General features: G+C 37.3%; 2 protein-coding genes and 1 long non-coding RNA gene across 4 annotated transcripts in view; 1 reads left to right on the top strand and 2 right to left on the bottom strand.

The window, feature by feature from the left end:
- The first annotated feature begins 1 nt into the window (after position 1).
- Positions 2-2,862, top strand: sdhaf2 (succinate dehydrogenase complex assembly factor 2). Its single transcript, XM_015049964.1, has 4 exons — positions 2-138; positions 943-1,166; positions 1,396-1,505; positions 2,318-2,862. Exons 1-4 carry the CDS (start codon positions 112-114, stop codon positions 2,446-2,448), a joined length of 492 nt encoding a protein of 163 aa, XP_014905450.1. The 5' UTR covers positions 2-111; the 3' UTR covers positions 2,449-2,862.
- A 2,993-nt stretch (positions 2,863-5,855) lies between these two features.
- On the bottom strand, positions 5,856-10,385 carry LOC106958185 (uncharacterized). The gene is made up of 2 exons (XR_001427107.1): positions 8,213-10,385; positions 5,856-7,663 (listed from the first exon to the last, which is right to left on the bottom strand). It is a non-coding gene; the product is annotated as an uncharacterized LOC106958185 (long non-coding RNA).
- Positions 10,386-11,065: 680 nt separating this feature from the next.
- syt7b (synaptotagmin VIIb) overlaps positions 11,066-17,521 on the bottom strand; it is a 67,690-nt gene continuing 61,234 nt past the window's right edge. For both annotated transcript variants that reach the window (XM_015049961.1, XM_015049960.1), the window contains 5 exons: positions 14,577-14,844; positions 14,314-14,483; positions 13,837-13,951; positions 13,454-13,653; positions 11,066-11,979 (listed from right to left, as the gene is read on the bottom strand). In XM_015049961.1, the coding sequence (XP_014905447.1) occupies positions 11,875-11,979; positions 13,454-13,653; positions 13,837-13,951; positions 14,314-14,483; positions 14,577-14,844 (858 nt within the window). In that variant the 3' untranslated portion in view covers positions 11,066-11,874. The remainder of the gene's footprint in view (positions 11,980-13,453; positions 13,654-13,836; positions 13,952-14,313; positions 14,484-14,576; positions 14,845-17,521) is intronic.

The following is a 17,521-nucleotide window of genomic DNA, read 5'->3' as shown; positions in this document are numbered from 1 at the left end:
GACGTAAACGCGTTCTCTTGTGTAATTTTTTTTTACAAAACACCAGGCAGAAACATTCATACTGCGACGAAGGGCGGCTTTTTATCAAGGTTTTCAAGGAAGGATCCTAAAATGTTATCTTCACTTGTTGCTAAAAGAGTGAGTTGTCCGGGTAATAACTATTTCGCGTGTGTTGGTTGAAATCTCACTCCTGATGCCATAGACTCTTGGCTAAGGTCATCCAAAAATATTCGAGTCAAATGTTAAAGAAATACAAATTAACAAAAGTTATATTTTGAAACACGAGTCTGGGTTTCTAAAGATCGTTCAGTGAAAACGTGTTAATATTTCTGTTGTAATAGAACGGTTTCTGTTAGATTACTGTTGAACAACAGGACAGCTGTTGACATTACACAATTCTGGTTTGCTTTTTTTACTGCATGGTTTTTGTTGTGCATGTTGATTCAGGCTCGATTCAAACCTAAACGTGAAATCAGATATCGTCTTTTAATCGTTTTTTTCTTTAGCCTTTTAAATTCCAACAAATTAGAGTTGTTTTATTTCAATGCTATTTTTTTTTCAGTAACGTCTAAGTTATATAGCATCAAAAATAAATTTAATCTCAATGCACTTTACAATAGAAATAAGTCAATTTAACATGCATTTCCAGAAACCAAATTAAAGTCAAGTCAATCTCACTTATTCAGTTGCATTCTAATGACATGGTGTAACATTCAGATTGAGGTACATATCGTTCAGTGCAAACCTAACTACAGCACTGTACCAGGTCTAACTATGTTGATCATGCTATAATGGTAATTGGTAAAAAACAAAACAAAAAAAAAATGCATTGAATGATTCACTTTGCAATAGCCTAAGCAGAAACCTTTGAATCAGCAACATATCGTATTCATGAAATGTTGAAGTTATGGACATAACTAAATTGCTTTTGCTGTATGTCAGTTGATAACGGGAATGTGCCAGGCAGTTTGGAGACCAGCCTTCACAGGGACAGTATCATCTCGAGGTTACAAAGGAGAGGCTCCTGATGACAACAAAGCTGACCTACTAGAGATCCCTCTGCCACCCTGGGAGGAGAAAACAGATGAACCCATTGACATCAAGAGACGACGGCTTCTCTATGAGAGTCGCAAGAGGGGGATGTTGGAGAACTGTATACTGCTCAGGTTGTTATACACTTTTCCGTTTGTTTGTTGTGTTGTGTTGTTTGATTGGCCCTATTTTATTTTAAGTTTGTTTGTTTTGCTGAAATCTTTTAAAGATTGGTATAGCTCTGATTGTTTATGGTTTTATGTAGCTCCCATTTAAGACTGACAGTGTAAAGAAATTAGAGTCTAATTGTATCTATTTGTTTAAATTTGTAAGAGAAGAAATGTGTTCTTGTGTCTCTTGCAGCCTTTTTGCAAAGCGGTACCTGAACACGATGACAGACAGCCAGTTGCAGCAGTATGACAGATTGATTAATGAACCGAGCAACGACTGGGACATCTACTACTGGGCCACAGGTGAAAAAATTATTTGTTTTTATTTGAAAATATTTTTTTTCCCTTTATGGCCTATGGAAATTGTAATCGTAAAGATGTTGAAATATTACGTTTAATTCAATAAATATTTGTTTATTATTTTCTGAATTATAAATTACATTATTGTTATACCACTTGTATTTTTGATCCCAATTTAGCTCAACTTATTTATGGAACTGAGTGAGATTCATACCAGAAATAGTTCTGACCAATCCACTGTTTTCAGATATTATTTGAGTTACATGAGCACATTTCCTACAGACTTTTCAAAGAACAGTGTAGAACATGTCATGACAGACGACACCTCCATTGGGCAAATTAAAAAAGTACACTGTACTGTACGGTCAAACTCTTAACTTCATTCTGAGATGGAAGCTGGTCTCATTGTATGCAGTGTAGGACAAGATCTGGAGACAGACAGCTGAGTGAAAGAAGTGCTGCTCATGAAAACATGTAATTGCAGTAGTGCCGCTTAATATAGCGAGGATGATGTTGATTTTGATTAACTCAGCTGTTTCTAAATCTTTTCTTTCTTTTTCTTCGTCACAATGCTCCCACCTCTCTTAGCGCATTGTAATATCCCAGGCTCTAAGATATATACACTGTGTGGACAGAGATCACAGAGAAACTGTATTCAAGAGGCCAAATATATTATGTGCTTGTAAAATTTGCATATGTGTCTCTTAAAATATAACATCCTTGTAAATATTGCAACCAAGCACTCCTTTGCTATCGCAGGGTTACATATTTTTTATTGCTGTCATCATCTTTTATTTGTATATTTGTCCTTACAGAAGCCCAGCCGACACCTGAAGTGTACCAGGGGGAAGTTATGGAAATGTTGAAAGAATTCACAAAAAACAAAAACCACGAACAGAGATTGGATGCACCCAGCTTGGAGTACCTGGAAAAAGAAACCCAGTGAGGTCTTTGAAAGTGCTTATTTAAACAGAGTTAAACTTGAGAAAAAGAAAAAAAAAGAAAAACTGAAGTGTAGTAAATGATGCTGGGAATACATTATGTCACTTTCAATTAGTTTTCATCATATAATTTCATATTAAATGGGGTGCTACACTCTGATCTGCTTTGTAGATGATAGTCAGTAGAAGAAGATCAATTGAAGACGAGATGAACATCTGTTAATGAGACGGAGGATTCTCCTCATCAGCAAAATGAAACGGATCTGAATATCTGTATTATAAGTATGATTTTTTGTAAGTGTATATTTAACCTGCTTCTTGTATGAGATACCCATTAAAAATACAAAATATACATAATTATGATCTGACTCTGCCAGTTAGTTGTATTATGAAGTATTTAATAAACGTTTTGCTACTCATGTTGTGTGAATGATGATATGCTTCCTTCACTGCATGAGTGGATCACATGACAGGAGGGTGCCATGATTGACAGAACGCTCACTGGACGTGTTGCATAATGAAGGTTGTAACACCTGCATTGCCATTTCCAGACACCAGATGGCAGCAGATTACCTTGATTTTTTTTATTAATATTATTTAGGCACCTACTGATCTTGGGCGAGAATGGATCTCCAAAAATAAATATTTGAGTACCTTATTTAAAAAAAAAAAACATGATAAAAATATTATTACATAATAAACATAGGAATTTTACATTTGAATAATCCAAAGAACCTTGTTTTTTCATCTACAAGTACATCCTGTTCCTTTATAGAAATAATGAAATAAAGTCACCCTATTAAATTCATGGTCTGTTTTGTAAAATGTATAATGGCACCACAAGTTAAGCTAAACCTCTTACTCATCAGAACCTACAACACAGGGCATTGTTCTGTTGCCCTGTTTTTCCTGCTTCACCACCAGATTGGTATGTGTGGAGTACAGAGAATGTTTCTTGTCCTACTGTGTGTCATGTTGGCTCATTGGAACCATGTACTGATTGCAGAAGGGAGATGCCCTCTGGCCACAAGATGTGCACAGAATTTCAAAACAGATGACAAGCTGGCTTGTGCACGTCCACAGAATTATAATGGAGCATGATCCTAAGTGAAGGTGTTACAAGTCATTGGTTCATTTATATTTTATTGCTCAATCTTTTTGCAAAACAACATACAATGAGTAGGATGACCTTCATTTTTTTCAGGGATTTTTTTTTCCTCTCAGCCTCTCTTAAAATAGACCTGAGATGATGTCAGAAGGGTTCCCCTCTGTGTTTTATTTGCTCTTCAGCCATCTGTCTCTCAGTTAATCTTAGTCAGTGTTGGAAATTTACCAGTAGGTTTACCCTAAGTACATAATACTGAAGCAAATTGAGCCACTTTAAGGATCTGAAGTGAATGATTTTTCTTTTCCCTCTATGTGTTCCTTTATTCTACATCTGCTGCAAACTATTTGCTCAGGGGTCGTCTGCAAGAGTGAACACAACTAATGTTACGAGTAAAAAAAATTTGGCAACACTTTCAGACTTGACCGTTAACATGATTTACCGCATGTTTTTATTTGTACTTCATATGAAACTAACGTCTTAAAATCTCGAAGCAACAATTTGTGCACCTGCAAAAACTTCACAAATTGTGCAAATTGTTGTTTAGTCATATTGCATATTTAAAGAGCATGGTTTGTCACGTTTGAGAACCAAAAAAGGATGAATAATTTAAAGAACTAGTGGAAACAGGTGGGAGGATGGATTTCCTCTTGCTCATCCAAAGTCTTAAATACAAAATAGGTTGCAAAACATCATCAAAATCTTTGGCTTCTGCTTTAATGCTCACTGATTTTAATACTTTGTTTTAACACCTTGTGATTCAGCGTTACGGTCTGATGAAACCAAATTTGAACTTTTTAGTTATAACCGCAATGTGTTTTGCACATAAACAACCCAAATCTTTATGGAACCAACACCACACTTGAACGTAGTGGTGGCAGCATCCCACTCAGGATTTACTTGTCCAGGTGGATGAGTTATGAACTGCCCCAGATATCAGTCAGCCAAGATCTTCACGTGTCTGCAAGAAAGCTGAAGATGAAAAGAGATTTCATTATAGTGCATCAGAGTGAGTCCAAGCTTACTTTCCCATCAAGAAAGCAACTCTGTGACAGATAAATGTAGGTTTTGAGTAACCTATCCAGAGGGCAAAACTAAATAAATAAAAACTGATGTGAGCATTGAACAAATTGTATTGGATTTGGAGAACTTTTGCAAAGAAAATTTGAAAATATTCAAGTCAAGAAGTTGAATGCTAAAAAAAGATCAAAAAGTGCTTCAGCAAAGTGTAAGTTTCAGAGTTTGGACACTTTTGCCACCAAGTTTAGAATGAATTTATTTATTTTTGTCATTTTATGCACACATGAAAACACACACAAAAAGAACAGCAATGTGAAATTTAACAGTAAGGTCAAACATACAATGTAAGAAAATCAATACATACATGAAAAATAGCAGATGCAGATTCTCATAAGATAAAAAACCAATGCAAACTACGTTATTAGTTTGTGTATTTTTGAACATTTTCCTTGTAACATACATTTTTATAGTTGAGTTCCATAGGAAAGTATTCATTATTTGTGCAAAACATTTTGAAATTATTTATTAAAGTGTCATTTTTTTAATCACAGAAACTTGGTCTTATAACTGAGGTGTTAACACTTTATAAACACTGTACATGAGATGGTCACACGTCTGAAACCTTTGTACTCATGACTGCCTTGTTTTTTTATCTTATAAAAAAACATTAAACAGATCTAAATATAATTTGAACAACAATTAAAAAGGAAACTAGAGAAAATATAAATGCCCTTAGAGAAGCCTACTTTGTAAGTGGGCCATGCATATTCCTATTTTTAATAAATTAAAGGACAATAGTTGAACATCCTCCACATTGGTTGTAAAAGAAAAAGAAAAAAGAAAAAAGAGACGAGGAAAAGGATTCCACCTTACAAGCCCACATGCAGGGGAGGCACAATTCCCATCTTTCTTGCTCTGAGGCTTGTTTAGAGTGTTTATTCAAGTTTCCCACGCACACCCACTGTGCCTATCTGTAGCCCAGCGCTCCTGTCATCCTCTGCCGCTGCTTCCTGTGTCGTGACAGCTCTCAGTTTTATCCCCGTCGCTGCAGTCAACCTGGAATTTCAGACTCAACATGCTTTCACCTTTTTCACCACCAACGGCATCCACGTCCCTTTATCTTGCTCTCGCAAGTCTGCTGGAGCTTTCTACGCTGATGATCACAGATCAAAATTGCTCTGAATAGCGAGAGGCATCAGACCAGATGAGATGGTAAATTAAACACTTCCTGGAAATATACCAAGCACCACTTTCTCCAAGATGATGTCTCACTTTGAAGTTGTATTGAAACTCAAAAGTGTAGGAGTTGGAGAATGTTGTTTTCCTAATTAGATGTGTGCAACAGCTCAAAAGAAAAAAAGAAAAAAAGAAGAGACAACACACCACAGCTTTTAATGGAGAGAAAAATGAAAGCTAAATGTGATCAAATTTTAAATCTGTGTGGAAGACATCTTCAGCATGTTGAGTTGAATTTTTGTTACAGAATAGGACATTGGATGCAGTCAAGAGAGATACATGGAAACTAAGCAGGTACGACTAAATAATGTGTTGCATCAGTAAGCAAGAAGTAGACTGGATTTATGTATAAATCAGCGAATAAGAAACACTTTGGAAAAGCTGGGTGCAAAGGTGTTAACATGCTGTTGCTTGTTTTCTGAGGCTTGATTTTCACTTCAATTTTTAACATGACATTTACACAACTTACCATCTTTAAAGCTTCATCTGACTTCATAGTAGAACCACTCGAGTGAATCTTTGTAATAAATGTCTTCTATGAACAATTTTTTTTAAAAGGCACTTTTAAAATAAATGTATATCAATACCAGACCAGAAGAATATTTGTTTTATATACACATTTATGTTATTATTTACACTATACAGATTTCAAAAAAATAAATGGCTGATATTTAACATTGTGCACCCCACAGATGAGTAACTACAATGAGAAAGGGAAGTGAAAGAGAGGAGTTAGTGACAGACAGATAACAACCCCAATAAATGTTTTTTTTTTTTTTTTTTTTTTTTACATACAGGACACATCACAATTATCTGTACATTATGTAAATAAAAATGTTGCTGGTTAACCTCTCTTTGATTCCAGCAGTTCCTTAATTGAATGCCCTAAAACAGAAACATGAGATTATCCAGTAAACATTTTGGTGTGATTGACTGACCACATGGAGTGTGTAGAAAGAAGAATTTTAGCTTGATTTCTAAAAAACAAAACAAAACAAAAAACAATTATTATCATAATGAAACCCTGGTTTGCTGCTATTGAACCAGATATTTATATATATGGTATAAAAAGACATAATTATTTCTTTTTTCACTGAGAGACATTAACTAATCTATTGTTGTTTTAGATCAGTGGGGATTACCAAAACTATGTATCTTTTCTAAATACCAGAATAATGAGCATGATGCTTTTTTGGGAATTTTTAAGAATTAATTTTAATTTAGAAATGTTCATGTACCAAGACTACTATGGGTTTAAGCAGTTTGGAAAACTTCAGAAGACAATATTATGGCTAAACACGGTAAACTGGTAAATTTTACATCTAGACTCTGTAACATCAAAACAATTAAAGACAGCCTTACAGTAAGCCAGCACCCACCAGTTAAATTAACAACTCTAATAAGTTAATTTATTTTGATCATATGGAGGCAAATCTGTGGTTGTGTTTTAAAGCAGCTTGTGAAATACACTGGTTTCAAGGAAAAATCAAAAGAAATAATGCAAAATATCTGGAATAGAAATGTGGACTTCCTTAAGTCTTGCTCATTGTTTGGTAAAATTCTAGATACCCGGAGTTGCCAAATTCAACCATTCAAAAAATGATGAATAAGTATAATAAACACAATGGGAATGTCCAGCCGTCACTTAACCCAAAACATGGGTTCTATCTTCCAAAGAGTTGGATATTTCTTTTGGAGCATAATCTTCAAACCAACCCACGACAAAACCAAAGGACATTATGAAGATGCTGCTTGAAGCTGCTAAAAGAGCATCACTATCCATCTTGCACGCACTAGAAGGCCAATTAAAGAGAACGAATCCATTAATCCAAAAAGAACATAAAAGTACAGGAAAAAGCCTACAAATGCACTCAGGGACAAAGACATTACTTTTTGGGGAGATGTGTTGTGGTCTGATGAAAATAAAAAAAAGTGTTTTGGCATGATGATCAATGTTGCATTTATTGGAAAACATGTTCACAACTCTTGAGTAGTGTTTGAGGGTGAAGGGACTGGTGCATTAAATAAATTATTTAACATAATGAAGAAAGAACAATATGTGAACATATTATAGCAACACCACACAATGTTAGTAATGCTACAAAAATGGATAGAAACTTCTGAAGCTAAAGAAAGTAAAACAAACAACAACAACAACAAAAAAAACATCATTCACCATTTTTATATTTAGTAAATGGAACTTTTTTGATAATCCTAATTGACCTAAAACACAGCGAGAAGAAAAAAGTTATGTCTTTTTTTGTGCAATGTATGTAAATATCTGGTTTCCACCACGTCTTCACCCGATATTTAAACAGCATCGACTAAAGTGACATCCTCATAACCTTTGAATCTGAATGATTTTTCATCAGTATTTAAAAATAATCTCCTGCTCAACACACAAGAACTTCAAGGGCAGCTTTTATTGCTGCTTATTTCAGGAGGCTCAACACTCTGCTATGGCCTGAGACTTAGTTAACATCAAAGATGATTCTGATCATCTCCCATCTCACCCCTTTTTAACCTCTCCCCGCCCCGCCCGCCCTTCCTGACAAACTGAGTGCGAGCGCATATGGTGAAGAGCAGGGTGTGGCAGAGTTTACAAGGCACACACAGCACGCTTTGTGCCAGGAAGCATGTGTGCACAATGGGGGCATTTTGGTGGAGCGCCAGCTGAGATGTTAAGGAGACGCCATTTGCGTGAAGCAGAATCAGATAGTAAGGGCACTGGACATCCGGGGCAGAATGCTGGAAGCTGCTTTGGTCTAAACAAAAACTCTGGGTCATGATAGTCAGGTTAAAGACGTTTAATCTCAAGACTTTAGGCTTTTTTTTTTAAAAGAGTTTTAACCCTCAAGCCAAACCAGACACAATGAAATAACCCTGCTGTGAAGAGAGGTTTGCTCCAGCATTGTCGTTAACAAGTGCAGTGATGCTTACAAAAAACTGACAATCTTTAAGAAAACCAAAACAACAACACTCGTCTTTGTACATCTGAATCTATACAGGATTAAAAAACGGTAAACAATGCCGATCAGCATCAAAATGGCAAGCTCTAGCTCGTCGTAGACGCACACAGAGAGTAAAAAGTCCAAATATCAACACGCGCACAAAGTGCAGACGCACATACACACCTCCAGAAGACAAACACAAACTGTGGAATGTAAAAGTACTCCCCTCAGATTTTATTAGTCTCATTTGTTTTCATTCATGTGATCGATACGTGTCTAAGTGGGATGCGATGGAGGTCATTCTCAGGCAGTAAAACAAACACTCAGGAAGCTGACCTGTACTTCAATCAGACCCCAACATAAAATCAGCTCTAACTAAGTCTAGGCACTGCAGTTCTCAGTGCTCGACAAGCACAGTGTGGTTTTAATTTACTGGAATGTGTAATTACGTCACAATTTACTCTCTCTGGTCATTTTCTTCTTGTTACTTTTCTTTCAGTTCAGATAAATTTACAAAACAAGTCAAGTAAAGGGTAAATGTACAGATTTACTTTGATTCTTTTGACTGCATCTCTGCAGATCTCAAAGATCTTATGTTAAAGTGGAGAACGTCAGTTCAACATCAGCTGTAAGGAACAAAAAAAAAAAGGACATTGAGTCAATTTTCTCTGTCAGGAACAAATTTTTATTCCATTGGGTTGATTCAGTAATTCCTTTTGTGTATATATATTTTTTTATTTTAGCATCAGCTTTCCTGAGATTATGAACTAACTTTCTTGCATGATTATTTTATGACCTTTTTGCTTCTTCTGTTGCCATTACAATTTAGAATATTACTTTTGTCATCCCTTTGTGTATTTGTTGCTTTACACTGGCAGTGCTTTTGTAATTAAATGCAATGTACATAAATAAACACATTTTATCACACTAAGGCTCTTTTATTTATTTATTTATGTTTAAATTCACCACTTAAAAAAATACCTTGTTAAAAAAAATATTTGATTTCTGCCATTATTTGTTTCAGCGTTATACCCAAAGGATCCACTGACGAGCAAAAAAAAATCCCCATACGTTTTAGGTTTTGCACTCTTTACTAAGACATCTCTAAGATTATTATGATGTGATACTGAAGTGATTTAGACCATTGCAATAATATTTTTCAACAGATCATATCAGGCACATAAAGGATTTTACCATTAACTGAAACCCTACCAAAGATGCATAAACGGCCTTCAAATAAATTAATTTTTTATTGCAGTGACAGAATTCAGTAGGAGGAAAAAGTACAATTGTAGAAGAAACATAAAATAAAATAAAAAATACAATTGTACCGTCGTGACTCTTTCAGTCACTTTCCAACAGAGTAAACTGAGGGAAATATGCTCAGGCTTATTTGTGATTTCTAACAGACAGAAAATGGTTACAGGGAAATAGTTACTCACCTATATTTGCTCATACAGATAAGTAATAGCAATTATTGAAATGTTTAAACCAACTTTCAACTAATTGGAACTGTGACAAACATGGCTGGACAATGGTCAAAATTTATTCTATTACCACTCATGGTTTGCAGGATGGTTAAGGGAGATTAAATAAATAAATAAATAAATAAATAAATAAATAAATAAATAAATAAATAAATAAATAAATAAAAACGTAAGAAAATTTTGGTACTTTAATAAAACATCACTTTACTTCTGGTTTGTGGCACCAGTGGGCTTCAGGATGCCAAGGTCAGGAATTGAATCCCGGATAGCTAGAGTCCGAAAAATGAGCCGTACACTCTACCCCTATACAATGTGCCACTCCAAATATTAATTCACTTCAAGGCTTTTTACACATCTTTACCAGGTTGACGGGTGCTGCGAGTTTGTTTTAAGCTACCGGTTGGAAATGACAAATAAACTTGACTTCTGTATGTGTGTTCATAATTTGGGTTTCCTTCCAGAGAATTTAGCAATCGTCAATTAGGTGATAATTTCTACTAATTCTACCTCCACGATGAGGAGCGATTTGTGTACATCAACAGCTTTAATTTAGCAGTGCAGGTCTAAAATACCCCCCTCACACATACACACATTTATCCACACTACCGCACAGTTGGAAGAGACTTTTTGATTATTTTATGTGTCTGGAAGAACAGTTGTTAAACCTCTATCCCTCCATCCCCCCCAAAAAAGAAAGAAAAATTAAAATAATCACTTTGCTCCTAAATTTGGTCCAGAGGGATTTCTTTTCTAAGAGAAAAATATTTTCCACCCTCACCTTTTCTAACCAGTGTTAAATGTTCATGTTCATACCCCCTTTTTAAATTGAAGAACATTATTTCAGACTACGGCACGTCACCCACATCACGCACAGACGACAAAAGGGTTTCAGCCAGGGGAGAATTACAGTGGTGGCAGTGAGGAGGGAAAATGATCAAAGAAAACCTAAACGACAGAGTCCACTTCCAGTCCGTTTGAAATTCACTCCGTCACTTCTTCTGTGCCTGGATTCCTGATTTTTTTTTTTTATTATTTTTTTTTTAGGCATTTTGAGGATATGGAGGATCAGAGACGAAAATGGAAGGAGTGAAGACATTTGACGGGAGGTGGTGCGTGGATCCCACAGGTCACACCCGTTCAAACGCAGTCCCTCTTGCTGCCCCAGAGGATGATTTGACTATCAGTTTGATTCATTTTTGGTTGGTAGTTTGTATCCATGGGCAGCAAGAGCCACTGCTCTGATGTTAGGCTCTAGGACTGGCCGATAGGATGGAAGAAAAGATTGGGAGATCTCGGGGAAATAAATGGTATAGAAAGAGGGCACAAGGGAGCTAAGACATCAAAGACATTTTTAAGTTCAGACGAACTGATGTGAAGGAGTCAGGTGGCAATCAGAACTTGACAAGAGGGTGCAATTTTAGGGCTGATTCACAAGGACTGAGGGCGAGGAATATCAAAGAGGCCTGAGAACAAAGAGGTGATACATGGTCCAGAGCCCAACACTGCGTTTAGGGGAAAAGGGATGTGTGCTGAGAGACTCATGTTGACTTCTCAGAGGAGGAGGCTGGGGAGAGGGGTAGGGGTCTTGGTGTTTGTCTGGTAACACTTTAGGCTGTTTGGCTGCTGGGCCCCTCAGGCTTTGAGAGAGTGCCACTGGGCCACGGTGTTACGAGGATGACTTATCATGTCTTTCCAGTGTTTTACCTCTGCGGGGCCACTCTTCCATGAAAGATAAATCTGGGAGACAAAAAGAATTAATACCTACTTTATTATCACACAAAAATTGGTGTTAGTAGTAAAGAGCAATCTCAAAACCAGTTGGACATTTGGTTAAGACCGTTTAAAATAAAAAAACCTCCATGGGAGGCGTGGGGAAGCCCTACTGCAACTCCTGCAAATCTATAAAGCTACAATTGTCATGATGGATCTTTGGATAAGACTTAACGAGAATACATTTTCTCTAAATTTTCACTCTTCTATTAAGAACTTGTTAGCGAGTACTAAAGTAGGGAAAGTACTATAATTGCTGGATGTTTGAAGATAATGAATGTCGTTAAGATTAGTTAGGACGTACACCACCTGCAGTGACAATTGGTATAATTGGTACCACTCATCCAAGCTGTGCAGACAGAGTTTATTCTGTCTTTGTGTGAGGGAGTAGAGTTTGTGTTTGGTGTATTTCCAACATGTTGCATAAATTCCTTTTATTTCAGAGTTAAACATTTCTTTAGCATTAGTAGTGAAACGTGGGTGTTTGCTTTTAAACCAAATATGTACGCCAGTCATGCACAGTGCATGAGCCATTTTAAGTTTTAGTTAAGGTTTGGGTGTTCAAAAATAAATAAGTAAAATGCTGTCAAAAATTCACCACAACGCGCAGATTGCACCCATACACATATGTAGATGCAATGAGGACATTGATTGTTATCGATTATACTTTCCTGACAGTTGGCCATAACACAAAATACACACCTGTTTGTAAGGGTTTTGGCACCTCAGCTCACAAGGTGTGAGCATTAAAGATCATTAGGATCCGTTAATCTAACCAAACATATCATGTATATGCATCGGGTAAATGCCTGAAACCTGAAATAAAAGTTCTTAATAAATATTGGACTTATCGGTCCATTGTACTTTTTCCATTGGACTGATATACTTTGTGATTTTGCACAAAGTGACATTGCGATGACAACTGTGGTTCAATATATAGAGAAGCTGTAGGTTGTTTCAAAACATTTGTGTTCAGCTCAAATACAAATCTAATCTGTGTCACAGGGTTTGTCTTGCCTGGAAGTATTATTGAAACCACCAACGACAGCCAAATAAAGTTACTTCATGAGCAGAAAATCAATATCAACATTCATCTTTTGTCACTTTATTGCTTTTATTGAAAATAAAGGAATAACATCAAAATCACTGCACTTCAATGCTTTCCTGTAAGCGCTTCTTTTCATATTTATTCTATTAGCATAGAAATGCCTAAATGTTTATTACAGCAACTGTCCGCACATTTAAATAGAGTATATGTTTCTAACTTAGAGTTTTCCTCATGTTTCCAAATGACATAAAGAGAAGGAGATGCGCTCGTTCCAGTAGGGGTCAGTAGAGACTGGTTAATTCATCAGATGCTAATGGTCTGTCAGAGTCAGAGAAACACAGAGGGAAAGAAGAAGAGGCAGGAAGAGGCGTGAAAGAGAGAGGAAGGAGATACCTTTCCAATGACATCATTGCGACTGAGTCTGTCCTTGTCCATGACGGTGATAATTATGGTGGTCTCCCTCAACACGTGGGCCGGCACGTCAAAGGGAAAGGACTCGTTAAAAACAGGGTTCAGGCAGCGTTTCATTACCACCGTCTTCTTCTTCTCCACACGTTTGTCTTTGTGCATCAACCACACTTTTACGTATGGGTCTAAGAAACAGAAAACACGCCACGTTTACAACGGCGGCCCGAGGTTTCCAGTGTATCATATTTTGTTTCTTTTTCCAAACAGAACAACAACAACAACAACAAAAATGCAATTTCCATTTGGAAGCAGTGACTCTGAAGAAGTGCATGCATAAATGAGAATAACAGACAAAGAAGCATTGATACCAGAAGTGCCTCCAATGTCCATGGCTTTGAGGTTGCGTGCTTTGATGATGCTCACAGTGATGGTGTTGGCTGTGGGATTATAGCACAGGGACACTAGGAGATCCCCTCGACTTCCCTGTAAAAAATAGAACATCATACAGGACAACAACAGCGTGAAATTGTTTACTTTTTATCCTTCTTTTTTTTGGTTTAGTTTTTTTTTTTCATTTCTCTCCCCTCTCTTCCTGCTGTGCAGCCCTGTTCCCGTTTCAGGCTGTCTGTGTAGTCTCCGTCTACCTGTCAGCCTCTCCATATTTTCCTCCCTCCCCTCTCCCGTCGTTATGCTGCCACATCTCCCCCGGGAGCATCACAGCAGCCAGAAATGACATCACACATTCTACCCCATCTTCTTCCTCCGTCCCTTTCTCCTACTTCTTCTTCCTCTTCTTTACCTCCCTCTTTTCTTTCTTCCTCTCTGAGCTCTGCCCCTCGACTTACACTGCCATCGCTGCACGGTTTCAGCTCCTTCCAGAAAGTCTGCATGTTGGCCAGGTCCAGCTTGTTGAGGGGGATGGACACCTCCCCGATGGGGTCGTTCCTGCTGAATCGGTCGTAGTCAAGAACCTGCAGGTAGAGAGTCCTCTGAACCACCTTTTCATAGGGGAAGCCTGAGAAACAGAATGACAAGGAGCAACCGTTCACATAACGCAGAGACATGAGCAACATGTGGCGGCTCTGCGAAATAAGACTTCTTATAATACCTTCAAATAAAAACGTCTCATTCCAGTGAGGGTTTAGATTCTTCCTCTTGACTTTAGTCTCCAATTTGTGCTTCTTGTCTGGGAGCAGGTAGATTTTCACAAAAGGGTCAGATGTGCCTGAAAAATCCTTAGCAGGCAAATCCTGGCCTTTGAGAATTTTGACAGTGAGAGTCGAGTCCTGAAAGCTATATCCAACACTGAACTGGATGCGACCCAGTTTCTCAAGCACTGGACCCTCGTGTTCGTCCTCCTCAGAACCTGGTGACAGCTGAGACATTTGAAACGTACAGTTAAATCATTAATCTTATTCATGTGGTGGAAGCATTTCAGTGGTTACTGGAAGCTAATCTGAAAAAAACAAAAAAAAAACACAATCAGTAAAGTGTTTAAAAGATGTGAATCTGCCATTTATGACGAAGGTGACCCTGACATAGTAATTGCAGATATTATTACAAGAGTGCAAATTGATAACTAGTTTAAACTTATTTGTTTTTGGACTTTATACACTCGCTTAGGCCTCAATGAACATATCAGACATATCACCCAAAGATGTATCTGAACTGTTAAAACTTGTTTCATTTATTCACTCTTTTGAAATTTATTGTGTTTCCAATATGTAATTGTGAATACCATTTGTTGTCGTTTAAGGAAAACACCACCAGGGTATTTCTGTAGGGTTTCATATATAGTACATACTATCTCTTGTTAAAAAAAAAAAAAAGAGTATTATGGACTATGAATACATCAATTTCATGTAAAAGCGGTCCAGTCAACTTGGAAGAGTAATCTGGTTCCAGATCTCCGATTTTGAAAACTGGGGAATTTCAATTTAGCCATATTGAACATTTCTATTAAATTCAAGTCATTCAAAAGCATTGCAGCAAATAGTTCCTTTTGAGAAATTCAAAAACTGGCCTTCAGTGCTAAATGTCATTTGCCACTCCTTTTATCAAAACCTTATCATTGCATTTTTTCTCCAACATTGGGAATACTTTCCTTCATAATTTCTTTTCACAGAGGAAAGCTGAAGGATAAGTACCAACAGCTATTAAAAAACAAAATATCTTAAAGACATGTTGTACTCAGAAGGCAGCACAAACAGCAAGAAAATTTGAGTTTGAGTTTGCTGTCGGAATGCTTTCAGGCAATAAGTCTCCAATCATTCAACAGCATACTTACTTTCTTTTTAAATGGTGTCACTGAAAAACAGATTTTCAGTTTAGTCAGCAAAGTTAAGTTTGTGGCTTGTGCAACCAAAACAAATCGTCTCAGCTGATGCCGAAGAGCTGATTGTTCTATTGTTTCAGGTTGTTCATTACAAGCCACATTGGCAATTTAACAGTTTACCTACATAACTAACAAGGACCTCAGTAGTATGAGAGAGAACCCTGCACAGCCACAGAAAGCTGGTACCTCCTCGTGCAGGTCACCAGTTTGGACTCTCTATAGCATAGGATGGCATCCCCATTCCTCAAACAGCATTTGTCATAAGTAAGTCAATGTGGTTGTGTTAGTAATTCTGGCCTGCACAGTATGCCCAAGCTGATCCCACAAGCTTTCATTCAGCTTGAGCAGATGGCTGCAGGAAGGCCGTTCCATCTTCTCCATTCCGAATATCTGATCAGAAACCATCGCAGGCAAACTTAAATTTAAACTATTTGCTCAGGCAAAATACTCCATTCGGAATTATTGTCGAGGATAAAACAGCGTAGTTAGACTTCAACAGATTTCATGCATGGTGCTGACAGCAGTGCAGCACAACACCTCCTGGCTAACAGCTGTGCTGGATATTGCTGTCTCAACTTGTAATCTGTGAACAGTAAAAGGAATCTGAGAGGTGGCTCATCCTTATGGGTTTATGATGGAAATGTTCTGTGAAAGAGGCTTCCTGCTTCTGACCATCTTGGAGTTTGATCCCCAAGAGAGGAAATATATATGATTGGCCACTTGTAGCAGAATTACGTCTTTACATCTCTCCACGTTTGGAGTGCCTTCGCTAATGACAAGCCCCGTTTCGCCAGGGAGAGAGATGCTGTCCCACACCATCAGGCTGCCGCCACCAAAAGCATTTTAACGTTGGTAGAAATAACTGAGCCAGGTTTTTTTTTTTTTTTTTTTTTTTTTCTGCTGAGACAGTCCACATACTCAATTCTGCAGCTAAATACACAGATGTGGAACAATTAGAAAACAAAAATGAACAGGCTGTCCACCGGTACAAACTTCATCAAAGATAATTTATTGCCCACATTTAGAAACAGGTGACAGCACACACATTGTGTACATTGCGATTAAAAAACGCACCTTAAACTCTGAACAACTGCGAGGAAATGAGAGACTGAATAACTGTTACCAAATAGACTGACGAATGAGTGACGCTGTCGGTCAAGGGAAACGTAAAGAGATCCGGGCTGGAAAGTTGGATTATTCAGGAAGACATTTGAAAACTTTAGTATTCAATTTTATTGTCCATAATTAGTTTGATCACTTTTAATTATGTGGTCCTCCACCCAACAGCTGGCCTAAATGAGGTTTTCTACATTTGAGCACTCTCCATTCATTCATGTGGCCCTCCCATCTGTTACAGTTTTTCAAAGCTGTAAGCGTGGACTAGTTGCCGACAAAAAGGAATAACATTGGTTTTGAAAATGTACCGCTTCAAAATGATTGAAATTTTCTATCAAATATTTATCTCACACTCTACAAAAATGCTAAAAGATGTCAGAGACAGTGAATGGGATTGGTGTTCTCTTTAGTGGCACGGAGCATGAAGTGAAACTGCATCGTCCTTCCCTTACATATTGAAACAAACTGCAAGTCAGCTGGTAGAAAGAAGCCCACAACCTATGTTTTTTTTTTTTTTTTTTTTTTTTTTTTTAAAAAAAGGGAAATTTTTCTTTGAAAAATTCCCCCCCCTCCTTTTAAAAAAAAACCATCCCCCTTGAAGG

Source organism: Poecilia latipinna, unplaced genomic scaffold (assembly GCF_001443285.1).
Source record: "Poecilia latipinna isolate Pla-1442-1.1 unplaced genomic scaffold, P_latipinna-1.0 Scaffold968, whole genome shotgun sequence".
Taxonomy (NCBI): Eukaryota; Metazoa; Chordata; class Actinopteri; order Cyprinodontiformes; family Poeciliidae; genus Poecilia; species Poecilia latipinna.
Note: the sequence above shows the minus strand (reverse complement) of the source record. Positions and strands in the feature narration are given on the sequence as shown.

Excerpts from the sequence above, each read along its gene's own strand:
- sdhaf2 (XM_015049964.1), top strand. The coding sequence starts at position 112 with ATGTTATCTTCACTTGTTGCTAAAAGA. Across the intron at positions 139-942 it reads CTTCACTTGTTGCTAAAAGA|TTGATAACGGGAATGTGCCA; the intron begins GTGAGTTGTCCG and ends GCTGTATGTCAG. Across the intron at positions 1,506-2,317 it reads CATCTACTACTGGGCCACAG|AAGCCCAGCCGACACCTGAA; the intron begins GTGAAAAAATTA and ends TTGTCCTTACAG.